At 37.7% G+C, this 27,730-nt stretch overlaps 3 protein-coding genes across 8 annotated transcripts; all 3 read right to left on the reverse strand.

Annotated features, from left to right (window-relative positions):
- Nucleotides 1-1,728: 1,728 nt before the first annotated feature.
- On the reverse strand, nucleotides 1,729-13,671 carry LOC120777548 (equilibrative nucleoside transporter 4). Its single transcript, XM_040108937.1, has 4 exons — nucleotides 12,582-13,671; nucleotides 6,250-6,533; nucleotides 5,200-5,486; nucleotides 1,729-5,121 (listed from the first exon to the last, which is right to left on the reverse strand). Exons 1-4 carry the CDS (start codon nucleotides 12,752-12,754, stop codon nucleotides 3,850-3,852), a joined length of 2,016 nt encoding a protein of 671 aa, XP_039964871.1. The 5' UTR covers nucleotides 12,755-13,671; the 3' UTR covers nucleotides 1,729-3,849.
- Nucleotides 13,672-17,401: 3,730 nt separating this feature from the next.
- On the reverse strand, nucleotides 17,402-19,943 carry LOC120778734 (protein swallow). Its single transcript, XM_040110699.1, has 2 exons — nucleotides 18,258-19,943; nucleotides 17,402-18,198 (listed from the first exon to the last, which is right to left on the reverse strand). Exons 1-2 carry the CDS (start codon nucleotides 19,645-19,647, stop codon nucleotides 17,645-17,647), a joined length of 1,944 nt encoding a protein of 647 aa, XP_039966633.1. The 5' UTR covers nucleotides 19,648-19,943; the 3' UTR covers nucleotides 17,402-17,644.
- A 3,856-nt stretch (nucleotides 19,944-23,799) lies between these two features.
- LOC120777891 (WW domain-binding protein 2) lies at nucleotides 23,800-27,077 on the reverse strand. Of its 6 annotated transcripts, none has more exons than XM_040109454.1 (6): nucleotides 26,875-27,068; nucleotides 26,415-26,589; nucleotides 25,973-26,342; nucleotides 25,287-25,700; nucleotides 24,386-24,483; nucleotides 23,800-24,327 (listed from the first exon to the last, which is right to left on the reverse strand). In XM_040109454.1, exons 1-6 carry the CDS (start codon nucleotides 26,928-26,930, stop codon nucleotides 24,283-24,285), a joined length of 1,158 nt encoding a protein of 385 aa, XP_039965388.1. In that variant the 5' UTR covers nucleotides 26,931-27,068; the 3' UTR covers nucleotides 23,800-24,282. The 6 variants fall into 6 exon arrangements, 4 of the variants coding, with proteins under 4 accessions (XP_039965388.1, XP_039965389.1, XP_039965391.1 ...); XM_040109455.1 differs by lacking the exon at nucleotides 26,875-27,068 and adding an exon at nucleotides 26,663-26,682; XR_005705548.1 differs by lacking the exon at nucleotides 23,800-24,327 and adding an exon at nucleotides 24,969-25,064 and having other exon boundaries at nucleotides 24,397-24,483; nucleotides 26,875-27,072.
- Nucleotides 27,078-27,730: the final 653 nt, after the last annotated feature.

Here is a 27,730-nt window from a genome sequence, read left to right on the forward strand (position 1 = left end):
GAATATTGTACTTGTTGAATAATGACATTTAGATGGAGCAACGTGAATAAAGCAACTATAAATATTTCACAAATATCCTTTTAGCATTTAATGCTTTCACATGGGGTCTAATTATCCGTTATAAATTTTAAGATTATGAGAAACTATAATGTATTTTTAAATACTGAGAATAGCAACAAATTCGAACATATAAAATTATGGCGAAATTCTTCGTCAATTTTGTTGGGATATTTATAGAAAGGTCCCATAAACTTATTTAGGACACCACTCATCTTCAGATAGCTCTAACCTATAAATTCCCGCTCTATTGTGAACTAATTACCCTTGCTTTTAGCTATAAATCCGTCGTTCAATAGGAATGCTCTAAGCAAAACAACCTCATTCAAAAACTTCCACCACCAAAATACTTACTCTTATAATATAGGGAAATTCAGCAACCATTAAAATCATCCCCGAAATTAACAAAAGCACTGTTTGTCCATACATATAAGATGTTGTGTATCGAAACATTGCGTCGAAGCTTTAAGCGCTTTCAAACAAAGCTTTATAAATTGTTCGCTAACGGCTAACGGAAAAGTAAGATATTTATAATAAAATGCAACTTTTTTAGTGTTAGGTATTTATATTTCAATCCGTTATATTTAAAAATAACGCAAAAGTTATTCTACTCTAAACAAGTCCGCAAAATCGATATTCGATATTAGGTGAAATCCTGAAACGTTATAAAGACATCTAGTGCCAAACTGAACGGAATACAAACTTAAGTCATTATATTGGGTGTATGGGAGCTGTAGATGTGGATATAAAAAGGATTAAGGATCGCACATTTTGGTCGATATAAATACGGTAAAAAGTCGGCTAGAGGCATTTATAAGCGGAACATTACAAAACGGTTTAAGTCATGGACGCCTGACATTCATAAAAAATCCAATTTGCATAAGTAGAATTTACCGACGGTTGTTTTGTCTATAACATATACAATTTTAAGTGACTTAAGTTTTATTGATTCGATGAAAACTAACAATAAGGGATTATGTGTGTTAATTTAGTAGTATTTTTAAAATGAAGAGGTTTTATGAATATTGACCGTGCCTTGGAATAAAGAAACCAAATTTTTTAAGTGGATTCCAAAATTCCGTGCAAGTCATATAAAAAAACAGCATAAGAAGACATTAAAAATACACAGTAAGAATTTTAAAATTGAACTATTCAAGGCAGCTGAGCTTAAAGATATCAAAAGTGTTGGAAATATCCTTTATGAAAATTTCGGTATGCGAAAGCTCTACGAAAAGTGAGTAGCGCACGAGCTCACAGTCTCTCGACTGTGTTACAAATCAATTTAATTGATGTCGAAATTGCATGAAAAGTGCTTCGACTTCGGCGGTCGCCATATTCTCCGCCCTTCTTCGATCGTTTTTCAGCCTGCTAATTACTCCTACATGAAATCAATAACGCAAACTCGTTTTTCTTTTGAAATTTCACTTTATTCATATTTCTATTAACTTACAATATATCTTCCAGCATATTCATATTATAATCACCACCGATCCATAAACAATATTCATAGCTTTTGCTTATCAAAAAAGTCACAAAACATTTCACATTGCCATTTCGTGTTACGACTTATAAATTTAAACAAAATCACGATAACATACGAGTACGTACAACAAATATACATATTTCACGAACAATGATAACAGTTGCCATTTTTTCATTTTTGTTTTTGCATTTGCATTTGCTATATATGAAACTATATAGTTTTCATAATTTCTTTCTTGTCTTTTGATTTTAGTGATACTTTATAGAAGCCGCCAAAGACTATAGAGCTGCCACAGGATAACCAAGTCTAGGTTTGAATTAAAGAATAGCGGTAAATATTAAAATATAGTTAAATAAAAAGAAAAAGTGATAAATAAGTGATATAAGTAACTCAAATCAATCGACATTTAAGTCAAGCCGAGGCTAAATATTATATAAGACTAACAGTGGGTTTGATATGCGCAGCTTCAGTGCCCAGTGTGTGGTGATGGCGTTTCCCTTACTTGATCGTTTACATCATTGTCTCGAAACAGCTACTGGGCCCGCTCAAAAATCAGTTAAATCTAGACAAAGATCATGCTTCTTTCATCAAAATACTGAAGAGTCCAAAGCCGTTCAAGCGTAGCCAGGCAAAATAACATAAATTTTTCTAAGAAAATCTCAACTGCTTGTAACATAGATTCTTGAACAACTGTAACTTTTCAGCACTTGAAACTAGAATCGACAAGATCAGCTCGAAACTAGTCAAGAATCACTTAGTTTTATTATCAGCTTAATCGAGCAACTTCAAGACAAACAGAATTGTTGAAAAGTAGCTTGAAGAATGTCACCCATTTCTTCAGTTATTCATACGAATTATTCTATGAGAGGTATAAAAGATTTTCATGGTGTCATGAGAATCTTAGAAAGTCCTCAGTGATCAATTAAAAGATCAATGATAAATACTAATATTTTTGTAAGTTTTGCGTTATTTGGAAACCCACTGCAGTGTATACCTTTAACAACACATCAAAAACAACGTTTAACAATATTAAGAATAAGGCACAAAAAGGAAAATGTAAGCAACGGAAATTGCAAATTTCAAATAATAAAATTCAAAAACTTTGGTTTTAGTTACTATGACACAGTTTTCGGCAAATCCGATTTGCTATACCTTTAACTCGGTTTCTTTTATTTTAGTTAAGTTCTTTTTTATTTCCCTTTTATTTTTAAACCTTATGTATGTAGTTATGTATGCACATATTAAAAATATATCTCATGTAATTTTAAGAATTTAAATTTCTATCAGCCCTTTTGGTTATGCTGGAAAAACATAGTAACACGCCTAAAAGTATTCGTCACACTGTCTTTTAATATATTATATTTACTTAAGTACCAACTGTTCTTGAAGTTTTTGAGTTATTCGCGTTTTTTAAGTGTTTTGGTTTTTGTTTTTAATTTCTAGCACATATCCACTGAATTGCACGCGATTTACGGGTTTCATCCTAATACATACTTTAATTTTCATATTTTTATTTATAACTGAGTATAAGTTAGGGTGATATTTACGAGTATATAAAACCAAACAAGCACACATAGTCGAGTTAAATTTCAGCGCTTAAAAGTAGCAACCTTAGGCGCGGTATTTTACACTTGGCGCTTAAAATTTGACCTCGGCTTTAGCTTGTTGTTAATGCGAAAAAAATATTAAAATCGGATAAGTTTACGAAGCCTACCTTTAGGCGCGAATTCTTACTCGAATGTGTTTTTTTTACGTCAGTTATTTGAAATCATCAGTATCTAAGTATGAATGTTTGTATGTATGTAAGCTAATTATCAGTATGAGTATATTATTTTGTGTTTGCTATGAGTATGACATGCCGTTAGCAGCAAGTACTATGAGTAAAATGTATTATCTCTTTTTTAAAACCTTTTTCCGCTTATTGTTGGTAACAATTTTGTTTCATGCTCTGGGTTCTGTGGAATAAAATGGGTGTAGTTCTGTATTCGTTTATGTGAGAATTCTAGTTTTAGATTATAAACACGACCACCACCATTTCAGTCAAGCACACATAGCGAGGTCTATGTAAAAAGAAAGTTTAAGACACCCACAAATTATTCGCCTTGATTACAAAAACTTAAAGCAGCTATTTACAATACTTCATAAACCACAGCAAATTTGTCAAACATTATAGTGACCTTACAGTTCCAAACGTATTTCAAACCGGGGCACTTCCCGCCTAGACCTTCTATTTTAAATACTTTTGGTCTTTACTAAAACACCTTTCAGTCTCGCTCCACAATCATGTTAAAACCCGCGACACAAATCGTTTAAATCTGTTGCATCAGCTCTATTGGCGTTTGGGGATCTGTGGTGCTTATGCTCGTCTCGCCAGTCAAGTCGCCCAGAGCCGCCGTTGAGACGGTGCTCACCACGGCTGAGACTACATTGTCGATGGTGCCCGCTACCGAACTCAAAATTGCCGCCGCTGTAGAGGTCACCAACGCGGTCGTCGGCGTTATTAGAGTGGGCAACAGCGGCGCCACGGTTGTGCTGGTTGTGGACACAGCTGCCGCTGCTGTTGTGGTCACCAAAGCGGTTGTGCTTGCTTCGGTGGTCGGTAATAATGTGGAAACTGTTGTGGTAAACAGCGCCGCAGCAACGGCTGTAGTATTCAAAATGGGTGCAGCGGTGCTTGACGTGCTAGTAGTGCTGATAAGTTGCGCATGCGCGCCGGTTGGGTCTAACATTGAGGCCGGTGCATACGGGTAGGTCGGACATGGATTGGTGAGCTGTGCACCCAGCATGGATTCAAAAACATAACCAATTAGTGAACCAGTCGTTAAGCCGACGTTATACGAAAGTGTCATCATGTTGCCGGTCACCTCTTTAAGTGTGCCGGGCACTTTGGCTGGCGCTAGCATCATTGGAAGACTGCCAGCGAGACCGTTACTAACGCCCAAGCCGATTGTGAAAATAAAAGCCGCTGTCTCTCCAGAAATGACAGGTTGATGACGCGGCGCACAGCACAAGAGCAATAGCGGCACCAATACGATGCGTAAACCAGACATTAATATTAGCTGACGTCGTGACCATGGATATGGCAGAGCAGCCAGCAGTTTTCCAATCACATCCGCCGTGTTGAAGGTAAACATAAGCAGTACTGGCAGCCATGTGCCGAGACTGCATGAAATAATCTCCGATTCGATGCCAGGATATAGCGAGAGTGTGACGCAGTAGGCCAGCGCGATGCACACCATGTATGGATAGATCGCCTGGGCTACGGTCCAACGTGAGACAAAGCCATTCTTCAGATCGCTCAGCTTGCCGGGCGTACAAGTACCGGGCGTGAGTACGTGCTCTACCTTGAAAGCCACTGTGGTCGGCGTAGTGGGCTCTTGCGGAGTGCTTGGCATATCGGGTAAACTATTGAGTCCCTCTATTACACTTTCACCAGCCGTTGGATTGGAAAGCTCATAAACGGGATTGCTGAAGCTCAGTGCGCCTGTTGTGCTATTTGTCGCATTTGCTGGCGGCGAAGTGGGCTCCAGCGTTAATACACCGTATTTGGCAATGGGCGTGTCACCGTCGAGGTCATTTTGCTGTAAGGGTGAATAATAAAGAAATTGAGTTAAATTATTTACTGCTTGGGTTAACTTAATTTAATACAGAGTACGCACCAATCGATCTTCATCAGGTCGGAGTACAATCTTTGCACACGCCTTCATATGGTACCGTACAAACGGTGAATTAATAGTGAATAAATGCATTGCGTAACTGAGTAGCACATACAGTGTCGAAGTGAGAAAGAAGATCACCGTTGATAGTCGGTCATTTTGTATTAACATCTTTGTGACCACACGATTGGAAGATACCAAAAAACCAGCAATACTCTCTCCAGCCATAACCGCTTGGGTATACTGCTTCGGTAACATGCTAGCAAATCCATAGAAGCTGGATTGTTGGACTGTGGATGAAATAATAATGATTCGAAATGACTTAGGGTTTCAAAATATGATTTCGTTCGAATTTTTTAACAAATATGAAAATGTAAAGTTAAAAAAAAATAAAAACATACGACGATTTTATAGAACTGAGTTTTAGAACTCCTGATTCATCATTCAGGACCCGTAAATTAGGTACACGAAAATATAATCCTTTGGCTAAATTATAATCGCCATGAAAAAGTTCTGCAAAACTGTAAAAAGATCCGCACCACGACTATCTTTGGAACGTTAACATATGATCACCAAGAGTTCACTCATTCACCCATCTCATGGATGGAGCCATGTATAGAATTTCACGTAAGTGAAGAAAGGTTTCTGATCGCCATTTACTCGGAAGTGGCCAGAAAGATTCTTTTGCATATGGCACAAGCCGCTCACGACTTTCCGTCCTAGATCAAATATCCCCTGGATAGAAAAACAAAAAAAACATACAATTGAAGGCGAACTAAAGTGAGAAGGCGAAACAGCTCTCCCCAGGGTTGTGCCCCTTGCTATAAGGAAGAGAAAGTAGCTCGAATTAACGCAAAAAAAATCGTGGCTCGAATTTCCATCTGCGAATCGCTGCTGAATAGCAAAACAATTACACAAAAAAATTTAAGGTCCAATAATTTCAGAAATTTGAATAAATTTGTATAAAATATGATAAACTTATTTTATTCAAAGACTTAACATTTTTATTAATTTTACGCTTAAACTTTATGCCCTCCCGTCCCCTCCACCTACCTGTACAGCCGATAGCTACCAAAGACACAGCAGCCAAGTTCACTGAATACGCCGTATTGGCGGCGAACATATGAAATGCCACCTCGCAGACGGCCACAAAGATGAGTGTGGTAAAGGACACCACGTAGCCGAAAAGAATACGCACACGAAATGGCGCCAGCGATAGAAAAACGTTATTGAGTAGAACAGTGGCAAAGGCGACAATTATATACGTCATGGACATGTCCAATGCCACGGAGCGGCCGGGGAAGCGTGCCTGCCAGTAGTCGGCGGCGATGATGAAACTGCAATAAAAGTATTAAAGCAAATTAGACATGACTTGAAGCTGAAGAATAGACCAAAATAATATTTGCATAAAATTAGACCCATACATAAGCCCTTATGTATATATTTTGCAGATAGTAATCACAGTTGAAGAATTGCTTATTTTTATTGTTGTGGAATTGCGTGTTTCAGTGGGAATACTTTTAGTACCGACAAGTGGATGAAATCAATTCTCATTATATCTACATATTACGTACACATGTGTGCCCCCACAATCACCTCGCAACGACTTTGTGCATCAGAATAAAGAGAGTTTGAATATATACGTACGAAAGTACTTAATAGTAATGGCATTATTATTGCAAATTCATCGCAAGAACACTTGCAGGTAGTAAAATTACCCAGAGAATATTTAATAACCATAAATAGCACGAGCTCGCAGTCAGTTAGTCAATCAAGGCGCATGGAATTGTCAGTTACTTAATGAATAGATGACAATGAGCACTGAGTAATTGTGTAAAGATTTAATTGCTTTCAACGTAAATACTGTCTGCTATCATAAGTCTGGGACAGTCTTCTTCGCCCCTCTCTCTGGTTCTTCTCCACAATTCTTATGAGATATAGTTTAAAGAGAATAAATTTAATCAAAGACACCTAAAGTTGACACAACAGCGAGGTCAAATGATGATATGTGAACTCGAGGTGGGAGGTCAGTCTTACGTAAACAGGACAAAGCTAAAATTTCATATAGGCATTATAACATGGTCGTGTTCCACTTCGTTTCTCAGAGAAGCGGAAAGATACTCTGCGGGCTTAATGTTAATTATTCTCGTTTTAACTCGACAATACCTTTATAAGATATATTTATATAGCATAACCCTAGGTTAATCATTGTCGATTTTGTAAATATTGAATCTAAAAGTATTGATTAACATTTCATTGCTTGCTACGTTTTTCGGTCGAATGTCCGTCCGCCTGTTTCCGGGTTATAAGCAGAGATTCAAGACTCATCGTCAGTAATAATCTGGTGGCAGAAATCCTGGTAGTCGGAAAGCATTGTTTTACAGACGTAAATCGTATGCTTCCGATATTCCAACGATGGCGGTAAAATCTCTGACTGTTAATCGTCGATTATCAAGCTCAAATTCTTTCGATTTATTCATGTGTTGATCATCATATTATGTTGATGGCCGTCCTGGCCGTAGTTCGTCTTCAACGCGTTCTCGACCCTCTTTGAAAAATGTGTACCAATCAAAAACAGTCGCTCGAGACAAGCAATTATCACCGAAGATCTTTTCCAACATTTTGAACGTTATGACAATTTGACAAAGATGTTGTTGACAGTCATACTAACGTAGAAAAAAATTTCAACGAATGAGTTTTCGCGCGAAATTTAAATCAAAAAGTCTTACTATTTTTTACGTCGGTACATTCTCTCAGAAGTACAAAAGTTATTAACTAGACAGCAGCTTTGCGATTTTTTTAATAATTAGATTTTAAATATTTCATTCCGATTTTGAGAATAAAAATTTAAGATTGCTGTTTTTAAATTAATTACAAAAATAAAAATTTCAATGGAGTAACAAATAATTTTTCAGGAAGGATAAAAAAGAAAAGACTTACATATTTCTAACTGAAACACTACAGTTAAAGGCAAATAAATAAAAGTAAATAAGACACAAAGAGCTAAACTTTCTTGATATTTGATTAAAAAATAATACACAAAAAGTGGAGAATGGAAGAACGCAAGCACGAAGAAAGCTCGTTTGAGATTAAATTTTTTTAGGGGGGCGCCAACACGCAAACACTTTTTTATAGAAGCCGTTTCCAATATAAATCAAGACCACAACAGTTAAATAAAAGTCCTCTTCTGTCGCGAATATTATTCTGGGAGATTATTTGATGGTCATATTTTTAGCGACTTATTTCGAAAGGTGTTCAATATACGTATAGTTATTAATTTTTGAAATATCCTTTTTAATTTTGTATATGCTAATCTGTTCACACCTAAATCGATTGCGGGCAGACATTTAAAATTTCAAGTTCAAGTAAGTTGAATGTGCTCTCTTTAGTTCTAAGAAAATCTTATCCGATCTGTTTTATAGTCAGACCCTAATTTCAAATTTCGTTATGTTAAAAATCACAGTGCTTTTATGATTATTGAGGACGAAATAATAAAAAAAAACCGACAAAATAATTCTTAAGTATACATAAAAATGAATCGCAATATGTGTTGCCAAGCGCATAACTCAACAACGTCTGGACCAATTTGACCAGTTCTTTTTTTTAAGTGTTCGTTGAGGTTTGAAGATGGTTTTTACGGCGAGAAAAATTCGAATAATTGCCGGAAAACGCCCAAAAACAGTCCTTTTCTTTTCCCCATATAAACGAATGAATGTTTGTTTGTTAGTAACGCTAAAGAGAACGGCTGAACCAATCTTAAAGAAATTTTCAGAGGTTGTTCGCTGTGAATCGGGGAAGGTTTAGAAATAAAAAAAATGTATTCTTTTCGTGAGAAATGTCGGAAAATTGGATAATTCCAAAAAATAACTTATTTTCATACAATTTTTTTTGTTTTGTTTTTCAATTATTTCAATCGTTCAAATTTGTCATTTGCTCTTATTCCGGCTATTCAAAAAAAATTATTGAAAATTATTCAGTGAAAACGACATGTGTGTTTCACACAAAGTGACCAATTGCAGATTGAAATTTTTTACGATGCCACGAAGAGGTCGCGCTGGTATTGGTCGGCGTAATTTTTGGCATCAACATTCATTGGCAGCCCAAGGCACATAACCGAGTATTCCCAGGATGCCATGACATACGTGCGGAATTATGGATCGCGGTCAATCAGCAAGCGATCGTCACGATGTCACAGCACGACTTTTCAAACAACAGTTACGATGTTTGATGGACTTTATCTTGAAGCAACGTATATGTGGTGCTGTCAGATGCTAGATGTACTCTGTTGAGTGGCAAAAGAGAGGTTTGCCGCACGCACACATTCTTCTTTGGATGGTGCATGGTGGTTACAACAGATCAAATTGATGAAATCATTTCTGCGGAAATTCCCAGAGAATACAGCAACAAAATTAACATTGACGCGTTTTTTCTCAACTTTCGTCAGTGATCTGTTTGCGAGAACAATGCTCTATTTGGAAATATCTTGATATTATACATGGAATGCATCTTCGAGGAAATAGTTACGCAGAAAGCAAGTCCAACTAGTAAATACACATCCAGGTGTGTTCTCAACTAATGCATTAAAACAAATTTAAAAAATCCACACGAAAAACGACGATTGCTTCTAACTTCGGTTGCTATTGATTAATGTACGCGGTTCAACGTCATTTGAGTCATTGCGTATGGTGAATGGTACGGTGTGTGCAATCTTTTGAGAAGCAAGCCAGCAATTACAAAAAAATGACATTGCCGAAGAGATTTTACATCGTATTCGCTAAGAATTGGAAATGGGTCAATTCGGGTTGATACTTCCGGTGGTTCGATATCAATTCTATCTTCCCTTTACCAATTCACGAAAGATGAACTCATCACGAATGTTCGGACATGGCCAAATTATCGTAACTGTGATTCCTTAAGTGCACGCGCAATATTAGCTGCCAAAAATATCGATGTTGTTGACTTAAACTGGAAAATTCAAAGTCAAATTCCGGGAGACTTGCGCTAATACAAATCGATCGATCGTTTTGACAATGAAGACGACGCCGTGAATTATCCTGTGGAATTTCTAAATTGTTTGGAGAGACTTGGTATGCCACCGCATCATTTGCGTCTTAAAGTAGGATCTGTCGTTATTATGTTTCGCAATCTTCATGCGCCGAAACTGTGTAATGGAACCCGACTGATCGTGACGCAACTATCGAATACAAGGAGGCAGAGAGGCAGAATGCTTAATTCTTTCTACGAATTCCGTTTCCAGTGAAAATTGCATTTGAGATGACAATCAACAGGACACAAGGATAGTCGCATAGTTCGTGGCATAGATTTGGAAATGCTATGTTTTTCACACGGCGTGCTCACGAGTTGGAAAACCATCTTTTCCTTACATCGGAACAGAAACCAAAAAATGTTGTTTATCGAGCTGCGTTACATTGAAACAAATTAAATGATAAATTCAGCTTTCTTTTCATTTGAAAACACATAATTTTACGCAGGACAACGGCCGCGGGACAACGGGCTGGTTCTTCATAAAAAACTTTTCCATTAAATCAAGTCGTATGTCCTATAACGTCACGTTCAATATTGACTTCTACAACTTGAAGAGAGTTTGGCTTATTGCTAAAGACCAACGACTTCAAATAACTCCAAAAGAAGTGGTCTAAATGATGGACACAACTTCCTGCAGGCCATTCAATGTCACAATTTCTTGAAAAAATCGAATATTCAAAGCTTTTTCGCAATAATTCGGTTGCTGCACGTACTGTATGGCATATTGCAACGTCTTGTTGGAACCATTTGTTGTCAAAATCAACTTCTTTCAATTGCTGCCATAAAACGTCGATTTATACCGCTCTCCATTGACAGTAACGGTGTTACTAGCTTCATTTCGAAGGAAGTACGGTTCGATGATTTCACCAGACCATCACACTAAACTGTCAATTTAGGTGAGTGTAATGGTTGTTCCTGAATAATTTGTGGATTTTCTTCGCACCAGAATCGACAGTTTCGTTTATTTACCGCTCCACTCAAATAAAAGTGAGCCTCATCGGAGAAGAAATGGTTATCGTTTTCAAGTTCTTCGAAGGCAAGATCAACAAATTAACGATGTCGACGGTGGTCCAATGGCTTAAGTTTTTATATGAGTATAATTTTATATGGTGCCCAAATCCTTTCGCCTGGATTCGAAAATTGCGGTCTTAAGCAACACTTGCCGAACGACAGCAATATTTTTATTACTTCGAACGGTTCTATGTCTTATTGCCACTTGAACATTATGTGAAAAAAATTTTCTCGAAATTGTCAACAATTCGATGAACAGCGAGCAAATGTGGACGATTATTACGATTATAAAATGGCAAAAAAATTGAAGACTTCATCAACGTTGCGTATATCTTTCCATATTGAAATTGTAAATATTACTGAACATAATTATACAGATCATTACATATTAAAAATGACCGAAACGACACTTGAAAATCATATCATCCCTATTGAAAGCCCCTTTACATTAAGAGTTGGTCTAAATTTGGCATCGATATGTGGCAATGTCTAAAAATTGTACTACAAAGTTCAATCAACAACCATCCCAGTGAACTGAACATGATGAATCCAAGCCAGAAGATCTATATTTTGCTATGCGCATGGAATATTTTCCATCGACTAACTAAAAGATGGTGGTTTTTCTCCACGGCGACTATTATATATCGTTATTGGAACATTTGAAAACCAAGATATTGGAAATGCAATAAAAAAAGCCGAATTCAATGAAGAACAAAATTTCAGCAAGGCAACACAAGGTCTCATAAAGCAATGAAATCAAAGCCAAATTTCAAGATTTATGCAACGAATCTGACAGCCTAGGCCATCAGGACCTAAGAGAATGTTCGCGGTAATAAAATTTATTGGTATCAGAAAGACTGATTTTGAAACTAAAGATCAATAGTACTACAAATAAAAAACTTTTGAATCGGTGTCTCGTCCTCGGCGACAACTATGTTCAATACTGCTCTCCAGTTTAGTCAAAAGATATGTTCGAAGTTTTCACAACGCCTGGTAGATTGGAGAGGAGTTAGAATTGCATAAGTTTATTTTAACGAGTCAGTTGAAGACTATACCACTAGGCCCCAAGGAAATGTTTATTTATAAAGTCAGATGTTTGTATACTCCACATATTGCTAGGTCCAGTTCAAAATGATGAACAATTTTATTGAGTTGACTGCAGGAGCTACTAAGAAGCCACAACCGCTGCCATTTCTGGTTGGTATGTTTATTATACTCGTATGTATACAACAATTCAACTCTGCTACGCATACATTACATACATACATACATACGTATGTATGGGCTATTTAATCCACGAAAAAAGCTTTATTCATTATCCAACTCACCTGTTATAGGGCAACACAAAGCCAATGCCAGCGGCCAACAATGCTACATACACGGAATGTTTGTGATCTTTGGGTGCGCGTACGTCCGCCTCCGGACTGTCCATGGGCTCATGCCGTATGCCGGCGCCGCGACCTTCTAACGGTTCATAAGTTGTTGCCTGAGCGGATTCCATTTCCGCTTTTTAACAATTCTATGCACTCTCAAGGTGTACAAATGTTCTTGATAATCAATGGATAGACAATTCAATGCGAAATTGTTGTATTTGTAGTAACAAGAGACACATTCGCCGCCCGAAGCGCAAATGCAAATAGTTTAGTCTACTTTGCGGCGCGCAAGCGAAGAAATTTAAGTTACTCAAGCGAAATGCCGATTATGTTTAAATCAAAACTAGAAATATTTTCGTTTTTGTAATTTCTCGTGACATCACAACAACGAGTAACGTATTTTTTATTACCGTAAAAGGGCTTAGATTTGAAGATTTCTATGTTATGTATTATTATGTTATTTAAGTAACTCTACTTTCCGCAACTCTTTTCATTTCGCGATTTCACACTGTAAAAGGGCTTCCACGTAATCACTTATGACTGTCGCAATTGTTGACAGCTCAAGTAAAAAGCCAGCAACAACTTGCGCGGCTTTAATCGATAAAGGAAAGGCAGCGTCGTCAACACTTTTGCTACTCAAGCCCTACACACCCCAAAATGCCTAAAATTTCACTGCCGAAATTCCCAAAATTTCACTGCCTTCCGAAGCCGAAATTTTCCGAGTTCACATTAGATTAATTAAGGAATACTTCCGTAACAAATCTCCTTACATTTTGCACATTCCTTCACAATGTTTGCCACAATTTCGATTTTTCATCCAACATAAGCTTCACAACATTTTTATGTCTGCTGGCAGAGCGCTGCGCATTTTCCACACTACGCTTCAGAGACAAGCCTAAACTTCTACTTAGAAACTGTTTTATTACTTAATTTCTACTATTTGTCTATTAATTATGCTCTGTCACTGAATTTTATGAATAGTTTCAAGCAGTGCGAACAGTTTTGTGTGCTTTCTATACCGTGTGATGCCAAAACTTGGCTGGTTTTTTAGTTTCCTCAGCGCGCACTGCGCAAGTCATTTGGACGTTATTGATTTTTGTTATGCTGTCATTTTCAAATGCTTCAACTGTCAAAGGTTCTTGTGGCTTCTCCTGTGCTTCTCATCTCTTTTGTGGTTGTTTTTGTTTACATCACCATAAATTAGACGAACAACAACGTTTTTGTTGTTACTCTTCTCGTCATACCTTATCAGTGGATTTGTTTACAAACGGTGCTCGCTGCAATACAGCGGGTTTTCACTGAGTGTGATAAGCTTATGGTATGTTCACATTGAAATACTTTGCGGAAATATTTCCTTAAGTAGTAAAATAAGAAAGAAATTAAAAAAAAATGTATGAATAATTTAAAATGTTTCGCTTAAATAATGTTTTGATAATCTTCACTATTCGGTTACACATCAACTAAAAAAAAATTTCCGACAAACAAAACCATATTATTATGCTTCACAGTTGCGTTCTGCTTCTGCAATTATCACTTCATTATTGCTAAATATCTTTCCAGCGTGCCTTCTCTTGCGGTCTGAGGAAAGGAAAAATCAAAGGCAACTCGAAGTTGAATTCATGCAATCTCGTATTATTTCGTCCTACTGACGTTTAAATAACATAATATAGGCATGAAGCCAGCATCCTTCATTGTTATAGTCGGGTTTATTCACTAATCTTAGACATTGCTCAATATAAGTTAACAGAATTATCAATTCGTTGTTGTCTCTGGTCACTTTGCAATAAAGTTTTCTCATTCCCAATTTTTTAATGTACGACAAGTTCCATACCCCACATTCCTTGAATACTCTATTTAGAGTGTCAACTATTTCGATAATTTCATTTTTGATATTTTCTAAATAGGAGTCTTTTAACAGCAAAAGAGCGTATAAATTTAGCTAGGGATATTAGTCTCCGGGCGACAGACGTTGCGAAATCATTTCGTTTGTTAGTGAGACCCTAATTTTTCGAGAGTTCAGAAGTCAAATAAAGAAAAATCTTCAAATTTTTCTCAAATCAAGTTTAATGTAGTTTTTGTTAGTTAAGGTGTTAGATGGGTAACAAAAGGGAATTTTTACCATTTTTTTAATATATACAATCATATATTTATTTCAAACAATACAGCATATGAAAGATGCAGAGATGTACTAATACCTCGGGCAAAAAATAGTAAGACATTTTAATATAAATTTCACAAGAAAACCCATTCAATGAAAAATTTGTTTCTAAGTTGCTTTGATTTTAAGTGACATCTGTGCCAAATATCACATCAAAATACTTATCAGTGTTTAGTATACGCACGTTTTCACAAATACATAAAGTGCAGGCGATTTTTACGACGAGTGAAATTATTCAACACAGAAGTTCCATTAAATTTGTGAGCGGAATCAAATTTCTGGGGCCGACATTCGGTGATAATTGTTTGGCGCGAGTAAATGTTTTTGATTGGTATAAATTATTCAAAGATCGCCTCGAGAGCACGTTAACGACGAACCACGTCCAGGACGGCCATCAAAATCAACTGATGATCTACCCATGAATAAAATAAAGGAATTGAAATTACTGAAATAATATATAATTGAAATATCGGATTGGAAGGACCAATGAAAACTATTTGGAAAGATCATTTGGGCCTAAGAAAAGTAAAAGCACGATTGGTTCACTCAAAATAACAGTATCGGCGTTAACGTCTGTGAACCAATGCTTTCCGGGATGTCATGAAACGTATTATTACTGGCGATGAGTATTGTATCTATGCTTACGACCTAGCAACAGACGATCAATCATCAAATATTGTGGCCGAAAAAACACGGCAAAGCAGGTCATAAATCAATGTTATGTTGACAGTTTTCTTCGATTATCAAGGTTTTGTGCACTCCGAATTACTTCCGACCAAACTGTCAACAAGGAATTCTATTTGAGTGTTATGCGTCTTTCGTGTGAATGTGTTTATAAAAAGAGTCCAGAATTATGGGCCGACAGCTCTTGGTTTTTGCAGCACGATAATGTACCGTCGCATATTGCATTGACTGCTCGTGAGCCTTTTGCCAAATTTTCAACCGATTTCATACCACAACCACCGTATTTTCCTGATTTTACTCCCTGTGACTTCTAGCTATTCAAAAAACTAAAATGACCGCTCCGGGGAAACCGTTTGAGTCAATTGAACATTAAACGTGAATCACTACGCGCATTAAAGACAATTCCAGAAATTTACTGTAACAACTGTTTCGAGGATTGGAAAAAAAGGTTGGCACAAATGTCTTGTGGCCAAAAGAGATTACTTTGGCAGGACGACAGGTTTTGAAGAATAAATTAAGAATTTTAAAATTATAAGCAAAGTCTTACTATTTTTTGGTAATTTAAAAAGTATTTTTTGAAATTTTATTTAAAATTCCAAGTTGGCTTGATGGGCCAACTTTCGAACGGTCATCTCTTAGGATCAATTAGAAATTTTGGGAGAATATTTTAAACATATTGTACAATTTAATACGAAAAAATTGATTTTTTGAAATTTTCGAACCCTAGGTTCTTGGATCAAAGCTTGTTCCAAGAATTCAATTAGGGAAATTAACAAACTGCAATCACAAGAGAAAGTCGACTTGCACTGCTGCTCTCTGAGAGCACTCGTCAGCAACTCGATACAAAGGAACTTTGGGACGACATTTCAAGCTTCTTATGTACAGCTGCAAACGGAACCATTGGTTTTCTGAGCTCTTCAAATACGGCGGCGAAGAACTGATAAAGAGCCTGCATAATCTTCTTTGTAGAATATGGTCGGACGAAATTATGCCCGACAATTGCAATTTAAGTGTGCTCTGCCCAATGCACAAAAAGGGAGACTCCACAACCTGCGCCAACTATGTATGCCTCCTCAACATCTCATATTAGGTTCTATCAAGCGTATTGTGTGAAAGATTAAATCCCACCGTCAACAAGCTGATTGGATCTTATCACCTGGCAAATCACCTGTTTAAAATATTGATCTGACCAGATATTAACTATGCGCCAAATCTTGGAAAAGACCCGTGAAAAGAGGAACGACACACACCATCTCTTTATCGATTTCACAACTGCTTTCGGTGCAGAGGCAGGAGCGATGACAATATTTGATAAGTTGACGTTACGAGTTTCCGAAAGAAAGGTTCTGCGGAAGATTTATGGTCCTTTGCGCATTGGCCACGGCGAATATCGCATTCGATGGAACGATGAACTGTACGAGTTATACGACGATATTGACATAATTCAGCGAATTAAGAGACGGAGGCTACGCCGGTTAGGTCATATTGTCCGTATGGATTAAAACACTCCATCTCTGAAAGTATTCTACGCAATATCCGCCGGGGGAAGCAGAGGAAGACCTCTACTCCGTTGAAAAGACCATTTGGAGAAGGACCTGGTTACACTTGGAATCACCAAACAGCGCCAAACGGCGAAAAGGAAGAATCAGTCAGAGTTTAGCGTAAAAAGATAAAGCAGTTGGTAAATTATGCTCTGTAGAATCTGACGCGAAAACTTTAAAATATGCATGACTCGCCGGATTGCCACTGGAAGCGTCCTTATTTCTTCGGCATAGCAAAACTACTACGAAACCAATGAGGTAGGGTTTAAGAAACATGTAGCAACAGAATTATTATAGACAATTTTGATAGGTTGTGATTAAGGCATCACCCTTTTTCGATTTAATAATACCGAGCGTCTCCGTATAACATCAAGATAAAACCCGAACACTAGTTAGGATCGATTTCCCAACATTCGAAAATCAAGATTTTTATTTATTGAAGCGGTAGTTTAATGGTATTAGAACAAGAAGAGTAACTTTTTAAACGAAACAAAAAGTAACTAAATACTACATAAATAACTAAAGTTAATATCGGAAATATACAAAAACTCCCAAATTCAAGAACGGGTTTCGAATAGACCAAATCTAAATAAAATGAAAAATTAAAAAAACTAAACTCAATGAATGGCATCGCTTTAATTCGAGGCCAACGGTATGGCGCTTCTATCGAAAGTACTTTCCAGCAACGGAATTTGTGTATAAGTCTGTTGTAGAGCGAACTGCTCACGTTCGGTCTGCCGAGGGTTCTTGCAACGCATGCAACTGCCAAACAAACGTAACCAGCGTCGCGATATAGACCTGCCACCCGCGCCATCACACTTCCGAAGCGCCGACCTGCGCGCGCCTTGCGTAGCGTCTACGGCTGCTGAGATATCCATTGCGGTACTGTTGGAACAATGTGCAATATACAAACCCGACGGTGAAGGAGTTCGCTGATCACGATTATAATGTAAACTGCGAACTTTCGGCGCAAACGTCGTATGTTCACTGAGTTCCACTGTGTAGCGGTTACTACGTGCTGGTTTCGGCGACGAAGACAACTCAATCGCTCCGACATCAATGGCCGAATCGGAGCTGCTCGGCTGGCTTGTGCGCGAATTGTGTTGTGACTTATCGCTGTTGTGTGTCGCAACCGTTTGAGCTTGTGCTTCTCGAAACTTAAGAGAGTTGCTGCGCTTGCGTAGTGAGGCTACAGAGAAAAAGACTGGGTTAATCAAGATATATTTTAGCTGATTTGACGCCACGTACCTTTATCTTTGGCCGAACGCCATTCAGCACTCAACCCATCCGTATAGTTGCTGAAATTCAATGACATCGGTTGTATGGCAGCCACGCTCTTAATGTTCCGTTCACACACCTCTAATGTTCCCTCCACGCATTGGTTATTATTGGCGTCCGGCGAGTCGGGTGTCACAAATAATTGCAGTTCATTATTTGGTAGACCGACATGTAGCGGAGATGGTGATGGCGGTGGTGGAGGTGGTGGCGAGTGGCGCTCGAATTCTGTCTGTGTCCACTTCGTAGTTTTTGTGGCGCAATAAAGCAAACCCTGCAATGATTGCCGTCCGGTGCCCCAATAAGGCATACCAGACGTACTCGAGTGACTATAACCAAGTGAACCACTTGTCATGCCGTTCAATGTATGACGACCACTAACATTTCGCTTCAGCTGATCCTCGGCGGTACTCAGCCGTACACGCAAGAAGTCCACATTTTGTCTCAGACGCGTAATTTCACTCTGCTTCTCATCCAGCTTCAACTGCTGGTAGTCATTGTACGATTGCAAACGATCGCGTTCGTCCAGTAAGAGCGTATAAGTAGCTTTATCCACTGCACCCACTTTATGAGCGGCGCACAAAACGTTCTCCTCACTATAGTCTGTCTGCTGTGTATGGTTAATCTCTGCATCGTCGTCGTCATCGTCATCAGCAGCGCCGCCACTGCCGCTCTGTGTAGACATAGTCGCAGATGTAAGCGCCGTTAAATTGCTGCTGGACAACTCTGCGCTCGCTTCCTGCTCCATTTGGTCCTCCTCCTCTTCAACACCGTCCATGACGCGCACAAGCGCTTGGCTCAAACTGTCCGCCATCGCGGTCACGCCACGCTGCAACTGCAGCCTCTTCAATGCCTGCGGATCGTGCACCAGTGCCACGGGCATGGAGCGGTGCCTTTGGAAGCGGGCCATCTTGCGACGTCGCTCATCCTCGTTGCGTATATTTGCGATATATTGTCCGACTTTGCTCTCGACATGCTTGTAGCGCCGCTTTGTGTATTCCGAATGTATGTCCTGGTAAGAGCGCGATTTATGTTCGCCTCCAAGCAACTGTGTGCGTGTTTCTCCCATGTTAGCGAGATCAGTTTGATCGCTCTTAATCATGCGATGATTGCTTAGCATGGCAGCGTTGCGTGGTTGCTCTGTAGCGGATTCTGCGGAGGAGATTGTTTGGTCAGCAGATGAGCTGGATATGTTGAGATTGTGCTCCAAAGTAAGTGGACTTTTGGAAATTTCACCGTTGTACAGCTTTTGTTGTTGCCGCTCACGCAGGCGGTGTGGAAACTGAAACCTATTAAGCGGCGTGGGTGAGAGGTCTGCCTCGAAGAGTTCGTCATGTGGAAAACTTTCATCCTGTATGCTCATTTTTGGAAATTTCCAGTGAAACAAAGTGGAGACTGGCGATAAATAGCTTTAACATATGTTTTTTAAATGACAACAACAATAAAAAACGCGTTCAAAATGTATCACGATTTAGCACTTCTTTTTTACTAGTAAAACTTGTGAAAAGCACAAACATTAAAACGAAATTTGAAAACTTTGTTTTGAATAAATATTTGGAAACGCGATCAATAAAACAATTAAAACGAAAAATAAATCTCGACGCGACGTAATGTATGTGTAAACAGATATCTCGACGTAATGACGTCTAAACTGCTTTACTAAGGAAGCACATAGTAAATAACTCTGCAGAATAAACTAACGGCATTGGGGGCATTAACACTGGCAAATACATAGGCTGACATATCTTCATATGTAAAGGTAAATAGATCAATACATACATATGTATATAAGTGGGTATGTAGTAATAAGTACGTACATATACTAGGGCATGACTTAAGAACTTAAATATCTTACCAAATGTTTAACAGATCCTTCTTTTGCAGATGATATATGTAACATTGTCAATTATTGCGAAAGCATTTATTCAATAGTAAATAATTTATAATTTTTAGCCCTAAACAGAGTATATTCAGTTAGCGACGAAGTTTATAACAGCGAGAAGGAAAGGCGGAGACCCTATAAAACATAACAATTGAGTGATTGTGCAAGAACTGAAGCCACTCGACATTCCCAAACCGACAGCGCTTCGTTCTATGGGCTCTTAAAAAGTTCCAAGAAGATCCTACGTTTTCGAGACAAATTTCGTTCAGCGCCGAAGACCCATTTCTGGCTCAATTGGTATGTAAAGAAGAAAAATTACCGCATTTGGGACGAAGAGCAGCTGAAGAGATTCAAGAGCTTCAATTTCATCCAGAAAAAACAATGGTTTGGTGTGGTTTGTGGGCCGTAAGATTTTCCATGTTAGGATATGTAAAGTCTAAAGTCTATGCGGACAAACCCTTTTCGACTCAGGCCTTGGAGCAAAACATCAATTGTGTCGTCCGCCTGTTACCAGCCAAAATGCTCGAAAGAGTCATCGAGAATTGGACTCAACGGATGGACCATCTGAGACGTAGCCGCGGCCAACATTTGAAAGAAATAATCTTCAAAAAATAAATGCCATAGAATGTTCTTTCGAATGATAATAAACACTCCAATTAGATTTGAAGTTTCTGTGTTTTATCTTTAAAAAATTATGGAACCACAAAATGGATCACTCTTTACTTATATTAATGAATGCTGAGTTGACTTAGTCAGATCCGACAGTTTATACGTGTATCGAACTTAAATTTGCACATGGTCAGTTCTTCCTAAGAAGCTACTCAAGTTGTTGTATGAAAACTTTTTCATTTGGCATGATGTCTTCACGAAAATACCGTACAGCAATAAGAAAAATACCTGCAGAGATTATTATTGTTTTTTTATGAAACCCTTTACAAAGTTTTCTCCGTCTTCTGGAAGTTTAGTAAATATGTTTGTTTCTAATATCCACTTTTGGTACTTTTAGATCATTTGTACTTGTATATCAATATCTTCTTCTTCTTTAGTGGCTTCTCCTTCCAGCTGTTTGGCGCCAATTGGAGATTCTAGGAGATTCCTTTTCCTCTGTTTCCCCCGACGGGTACTGCGTCGAATACTTTGAGAGCTGGAGTGTTTTCCTTCACTGGGAAGACTTGGCTAGGCATTGTAGCCGTTGTCTCTTAATTCGCTGAACTATGTCAATGTCGTCGTATTTCTCGTACAGTTCATCGTTCCATCGAATGCGACACTCGCCGTTGGCAATGCGCAAAGAACCATAAATCTTCCGCAGAACCTATCTCTCGGAAATTCGGAACGTCGACTCATTAAATATTGTCATCGTCCATGTCTCTTAACCATATAGCAGGACAGGAATAATGAGTGACTTATAGAGTACGAAGTAGCACCTGTTGGCAAGAGCTATTCTGCGTTGGATTTCGAAGCAGACCCACTCGCTTCTTTATCCAGTCTGGAGAAAGCAGAACTAACGGCACGCATGTTCAGGCCAATAATATCAATATCATTCTTATAGGAGATTGTACTTGCTCGTTTAAGCTCTGCAGCTTGAATTATTTTCTCCAGGAGTAGATTGAAGAAGTCACACAGAAGAATTCGCCTTGTCTGAAATTTCGTTTGGTATCGAACGGCTCGGAGAGGTCCTTCCCGATCCTGATATAGCTTGTGGTATTGCTCAACGTCATTTTATATCAATATAAGTTCATTAATTTACTAAAAACTGACGGATAAAGTTACTCCGAGCTCCACTGACCTTCAAAAATAATAATGCAAGCGGTCATCTGAACTTAGTTTGTGACTATGTAGCCCTTTAAGTAGTTTATATACAGACCGAAACAAAAGAAGATTTCACTCGATGGCCCTCACTATAACGTAAATATAATCTAACTTAATTACATAATCTAGCGCTTATTAACAGGTCCTTTTGTTGATATTATTCGGTAACTATTGAACCAATTCAAGTTCCGTTCGACCATTTAGACCTTTAACAATTGATATTGGCTTGGGGAACCAAAAAGTCACCAATTGCTCACCATATCGCTTACCTTCGCCGGTAAATGACACCAGAAGCCGCTTAGGAAGATTGAAATATTTCATACTGGAGGAGAAAAGTGAATCTAATAACTCTTTCGAACTTATATATTGTACCGCTTTGTAACTTAGGCCTTCATCATTGTTCTGAGGGGACTAGACTAGAATCATGCCACCTCCAATCGTGCAATAAATGAAGTTCTATAAATTAAAGGTTGCACATATATGATAAATAAGATAATTTGAGGCATCATATTTATCCCTATTCTAGCTGCTTAGCATAAAACCTAGTAGAAAGTATGAGGTTGTGTCAATAAGGCCTCTGGCTTAGATAGATTGTAAACCCTTTATACAAATCATGCGTCGAATATTCTGACCTAAAACCAAAAGCCATAAATCTAACAAAAGACCAACCAGAGTAACAAGCAGGTCACTAGACTGGAAATTTAGCAAGGAGACTCGGTCAACAAATGTCCGAATCACCTGTGATGGCGTAAAGACCATAGTCTTCAACCGTTTATGATAACGCAACATTTTAGAGGCCCTTTGCCTTACAGAGAAGTAGCAAGGAAAAAACATCAATCTTAAGTATCCGTAGCACATTTGCCTAGGGGTTGTTCTTGTCTGATAAAACATCGTTTTGTCAGCGATTCGTGGAACTTTGACAGAGGCACACCACTCACTGTAGGAGAATTTATGAAGATATTCGTCGTATGTGAAGCGGTTCACATTGTCATATACATATATCTCTCGATATTTGCGAGTTGGACTGCGATAGGGTGTAGGGTGTCGCCGCGGATTTCGTGTTAACATCATTCAAAAGGAAAGACGAGAAAGTCGTCAAAATATCTGTTTACTTTCAGCACACATTATGACTTCCAGTAAAAACTTACCGATTCAAACGAGGTTAGATCTCCGAAAAAACAGCCCTTGACCGGATAGAATGGTATGGTATGGTATATCTCAGATGGAAGTGAGGTTATAGATTAACTTGCTGCGCCAGCCAGTTAAGCTAGAGTGTCCAATACTTGACAATGCAACTATCGTCTATCTTGATCGATGGAAACACCCACCCACTGAAATAATGAGCTCACCATCTGTTGTGGTTGTTGTTGTAAATACATCAAATATTCCGCAAATTAAATTGAGAAAGACTGTCGAGTTAACGGCGCTGAGTAGGATATAAATCTGGCTAGGTTGCTAGTAGACTCGACTGTCGTGGGAACGGCGACCGCCTTCGGTGTAGAATCGCTTACAATTGAAGATCTAAAGTACTTCAGCTTAGGCTTACTTTATTTATTTCAATTGGATTGATTATATAATACATAAATACAATAATAAAATAAAAACATATTTGCGTACAAGTTCAACGGCAATAAAATATATACAGTTTCAATAATACAAAGATTTTACAAAACAATGTTTAGCATAGCCAATCGCTCACAAGGAAATACTGTATAAATAATTTTAGTTTTGCTAAGAATTTTGAAGATTAACTTTTTTAGTAATTTTAATTGAGCATATTTGTAATTAATTGGCGCTTCATGTAACAATATAATAATTTGCATGTTAATTATTAAGCGATTTTTATTTTTAACAAAATAGTAAAATATGCTCTGATAATATTTGGTAAGTGTACTAATTGGTTATTGAAGCTAATTTGATTCACATTCTCGTATGTGTGTATGCTGTGTGTGTAAACATGCAGATATAGAGTAGTAATAGGTTTATATAAGGTTTACATGTGAAACATATAAAGAATGCATATATTATATAAGTATATAAATGGTATATATATATTATATGTAAATATTTTACGCGCAAGTTCAGCGGAATGAATAAGAAACGTGTCAAACTCGCACACTATGAACCGAAGCAACACTGCCAGCTAGTTAACCGTATATTGCAACAATTTTTACTACTTAAATCATATTTTCGTCTATGTTTTATAAGTTGTGACGTAGTTTGTGGAGTTGCTCTACAGGTTAAACGTTATCTAAAAAATTGTGAACAAATGTATTTAGAGATTTACTGCTGCTGTTATTGCAACAGTTACTGATTCTTCTTATTAGCGCTGTTATAGTTGGGTGGCAGAGCCTAAATGAAAAATTAAATGTTTTAATAACTTTTAAAAAAACAGATAATTAGTGCATACATCATAGGCTGGTGGCAAGTCGCTCGGCGCAGCATTATTGGAATATTGGTTGTAAGTTGTATTTTGGGCGCTGGCCATTGCCTCGGCTTCTTTAGAATCTGTGAAATTAAATATGATTAAATTCGAATAACTTCAAAAATACTAAAACTGCTACTTTTCATATGAACAAAGCAAATCAGAACAGAATTACAGTTAGAAATGTAAAAATGCATAACAATGCTTACATTTAAATCAACTTTATCATTTTTTTTTTAATTTGCAGTATTGAAATTTACTTTCTTCATGTACTAACACACAATACACACAGAGAAAAAGTATTTACGGGAAAATAACTGGTAGTGGTATAAACGCAAAATTGACACAAGGCTGTGGTGTATAGTACGGATAGTAATAATATGTGGTATTACCTGTAGACAATGAAAGTTAAAGCGTTTAAGTAAAATATATGCAAGGAATATATGTGGGCGCGTTTGCGTGTGAGAAAGGGTGTAGCTTCTCGGCTTTTTTGTGTGCGTTTTGGCAACTTTCAAGGTTCAAAATTAACAATTAACAAAACTCAGAAGTTCAAAAGATCGTATAGTACCTGGTGAGGAATTTGATTTTTGGACGTATGGCTTTTGCGACGTTAAATATTTGTTGTTTAGGCGGTTGCATACTTGTGCGACACTTTTTTAAAACACTGCAGGCGAAATTTATAAAATAAAGTAATTAAATAAATACTTTCAAATTCGAGGTTCATATAACAGGTGTTAAGACATGTGTGATTGATGCACTGGTGTTAGAAATTGAAGAATTTTCGTTTGATACCAAATTTTAGATAATGTTAGGTTATGATGAAAAAGTAAAATTGACTCGAAGTAACTGTAACCATTATTAAATGCACAGATTAGTATTTACTTACTTGCTGGTGGCATGCCAAAGCCCATTGCACCGGCCGCAGCTCCACCTGGTGCACCGCCTGGTGGTGGGTAACCTCCCGGCTGAGGATAGCCACCGGGTTGATGGCCGGGATTGTAAGCCGGATTGTAACCGGGGTTATATGATGGATTGTAGGCACCGGGGGCGCCCGGTGGATAACCGCCTGGTTGGCCGTATCCACCAGCCGCGTAGGGTGGTGGCTGATTTCCAGGTGGTGGTTGTTGTTGTGGCTGTTCAGATGGTGGTGCTGAAAAGCCGTTCCAGGCTGGTGCATCGTTGTTTCCGTATTGAGGCTGTGGGTTGCAAGCTCCTTGCGGCTGTTGTGGATTATAGCCTGCATATGGCTGTTGTGGGTTATAGCCGGGTTGCGCATATGGTTGTGGTGTATAAGCTGGTGCTAAGTATGCGAAAACGCGCATGGTGACAGGAGGGACACAAAAGTTAGCATTTGAAAATGTGTTTAAAGTGACTTAAAGTAGTAGTAAAGTAAGCAAAGTGTTATACATACATATATATATATATATATTTTAAGCAATAAAGCACCGAAACCACTAACTACACATATATGTACATACATAAGCGGCACACTATTGTAACAAAAGCCGAGAAGTCTTACACGATTTCCACGTATAGAGAATTATCCAAAAATAATATTTCATTTGTACTTACGTCCGCCAATGCCTGGATATGGTGGTGGATTATCGCTTACAAACACCGTGCCGTTGGCTGGGCCACTGAACGCCTCATGTGTAGGCAGCCAACCGTAGTAGCCTGGTGGTGGCTGATAGGCCGGTGGTGGAGCCTCATGCCAAGCGCCTGCTGGCGTATATGGTGGTGGATCATCGTTTGGAGCGCCACCACGATGGTAATTGCTTTGAGCAGTACTAGCAGCGCGTAGCAAAGCCTGACCGTACTCAATCGCTCCACCGGACTTAAAATGCAACTTGAACTTTACCTCGCCAATAAAATTTCCGTTTGGTTGCGCACGAACCTTGGCCTTAATGTAATTGGCGCCAAAGACTGGCTGCTCCAACTCAACCTAATATACATAAAAAAACGTTATATTAGAACAAATGTATCTATACATATTATATATAAATATATATTTTACATCTGAAAGTGCTATAAAAGGTGCGCTAAAAGATTGCAGCTGATCCGCCGGTTTTTTGTTGTTAAATATCAGCCGGTGTGACGTCAGATAAATACGTCCTTGCTTTGAGCCTTTAAAGACAGGATTATCCTGACCGGAGAAATCCATAGTAACGCCATCACTATGCAGTAATATGCTGAGGATAAAAAGAAATGTTAGAACATATTATATATGTGCATTGCCAATAAAATAATAAAGCATTTGCATACGTCATATCTTATTTTACAACCTGACGTAAATACATCAAAAGAGCTAATCTACGTAATATAGATTAAACAGCTAAAAGAATGTGCACACATATTATTTAAAATATAGCTTTCTTTACATAATATTGCCTGCTAAATAAATTAAACAAATTAATGTTCCTCAGTATGCAGAATTACATTTCAAAGGAAAATTGGTATTTAACTATATTACTTACTACTCTCCGGCATGAATCAACACTCCATTATTGGCGTGTGCCGTATTTACAGACATTATCGGGTAATATATTTAACGACTTCTATATTTTAGGTTTTAATATAATTACTATTATTAGAACACGCAATTCTGAAATTTTCTCGAACCACAAAAACCTAATTACAGATGAATCACTTTTATGTTTTGGTATGTTTTGTTGTTGACTTTCGGTAGTTATGAAAAATCTGCCGAAAGGTGTCGCAAAAGGCTAAACATATGATTCTAATGCCTGTAGCACAAATGGTACGTCAAATATAAATGATTAGATTGAAGCACATGCAAGGATAATTATTATCACTTTACAACCAAATATGTTAAAGAAACAGACATTCATGGTCGTAAGACCGTGATCAAATACAAAATCACCTACGAAACGGTTACAATTATTGCTTGACGTTATTCATGAAACAATTCATTTATTACTTCTCACATGTCTATATTGTCAATTACTTTATCACCATTATTAGTTCAAAAAATTTTACATTTATAATTAATTATTAATAAAAATTACATTATTTTCTACTTAGATTAATTGTCAATTTGGCAACAGCCAAGAATTTTGTAAACAATATGGTAAAGGATATGTACCAAAACTATTAGCTGAAAAGGTGCGCACAAAGCAACAGCTGAAAGGCGTCAACAGGCAACTGTCAGATTGCGCAGGAGTTTAGTTTCTATTGCGATAAAAATGGCAGACTAAGACAGGAAAATGGTTGCATGTTATTATTTGCTTAAAATTGCTAACATTTTTTCATCAAAATTATTGATTAAACGAAAAGTTTCAATATTTTTTTTAAATGAAATCAGATATTTTAAAC

This window comes from Bactrocera tryoni, chromosome 5 (genome assembly GCF_016617805.1).
Source record: "Bactrocera tryoni isolate S06 chromosome 5, CSIRO_BtryS06_freeze2, whole genome shotgun sequence".
NCBI classification, from domain to species: domain Eukaryota; kingdom Metazoa; phylum Arthropoda; class Insecta; order Diptera; family Tephritidae; genus Bactrocera; species Bactrocera tryoni.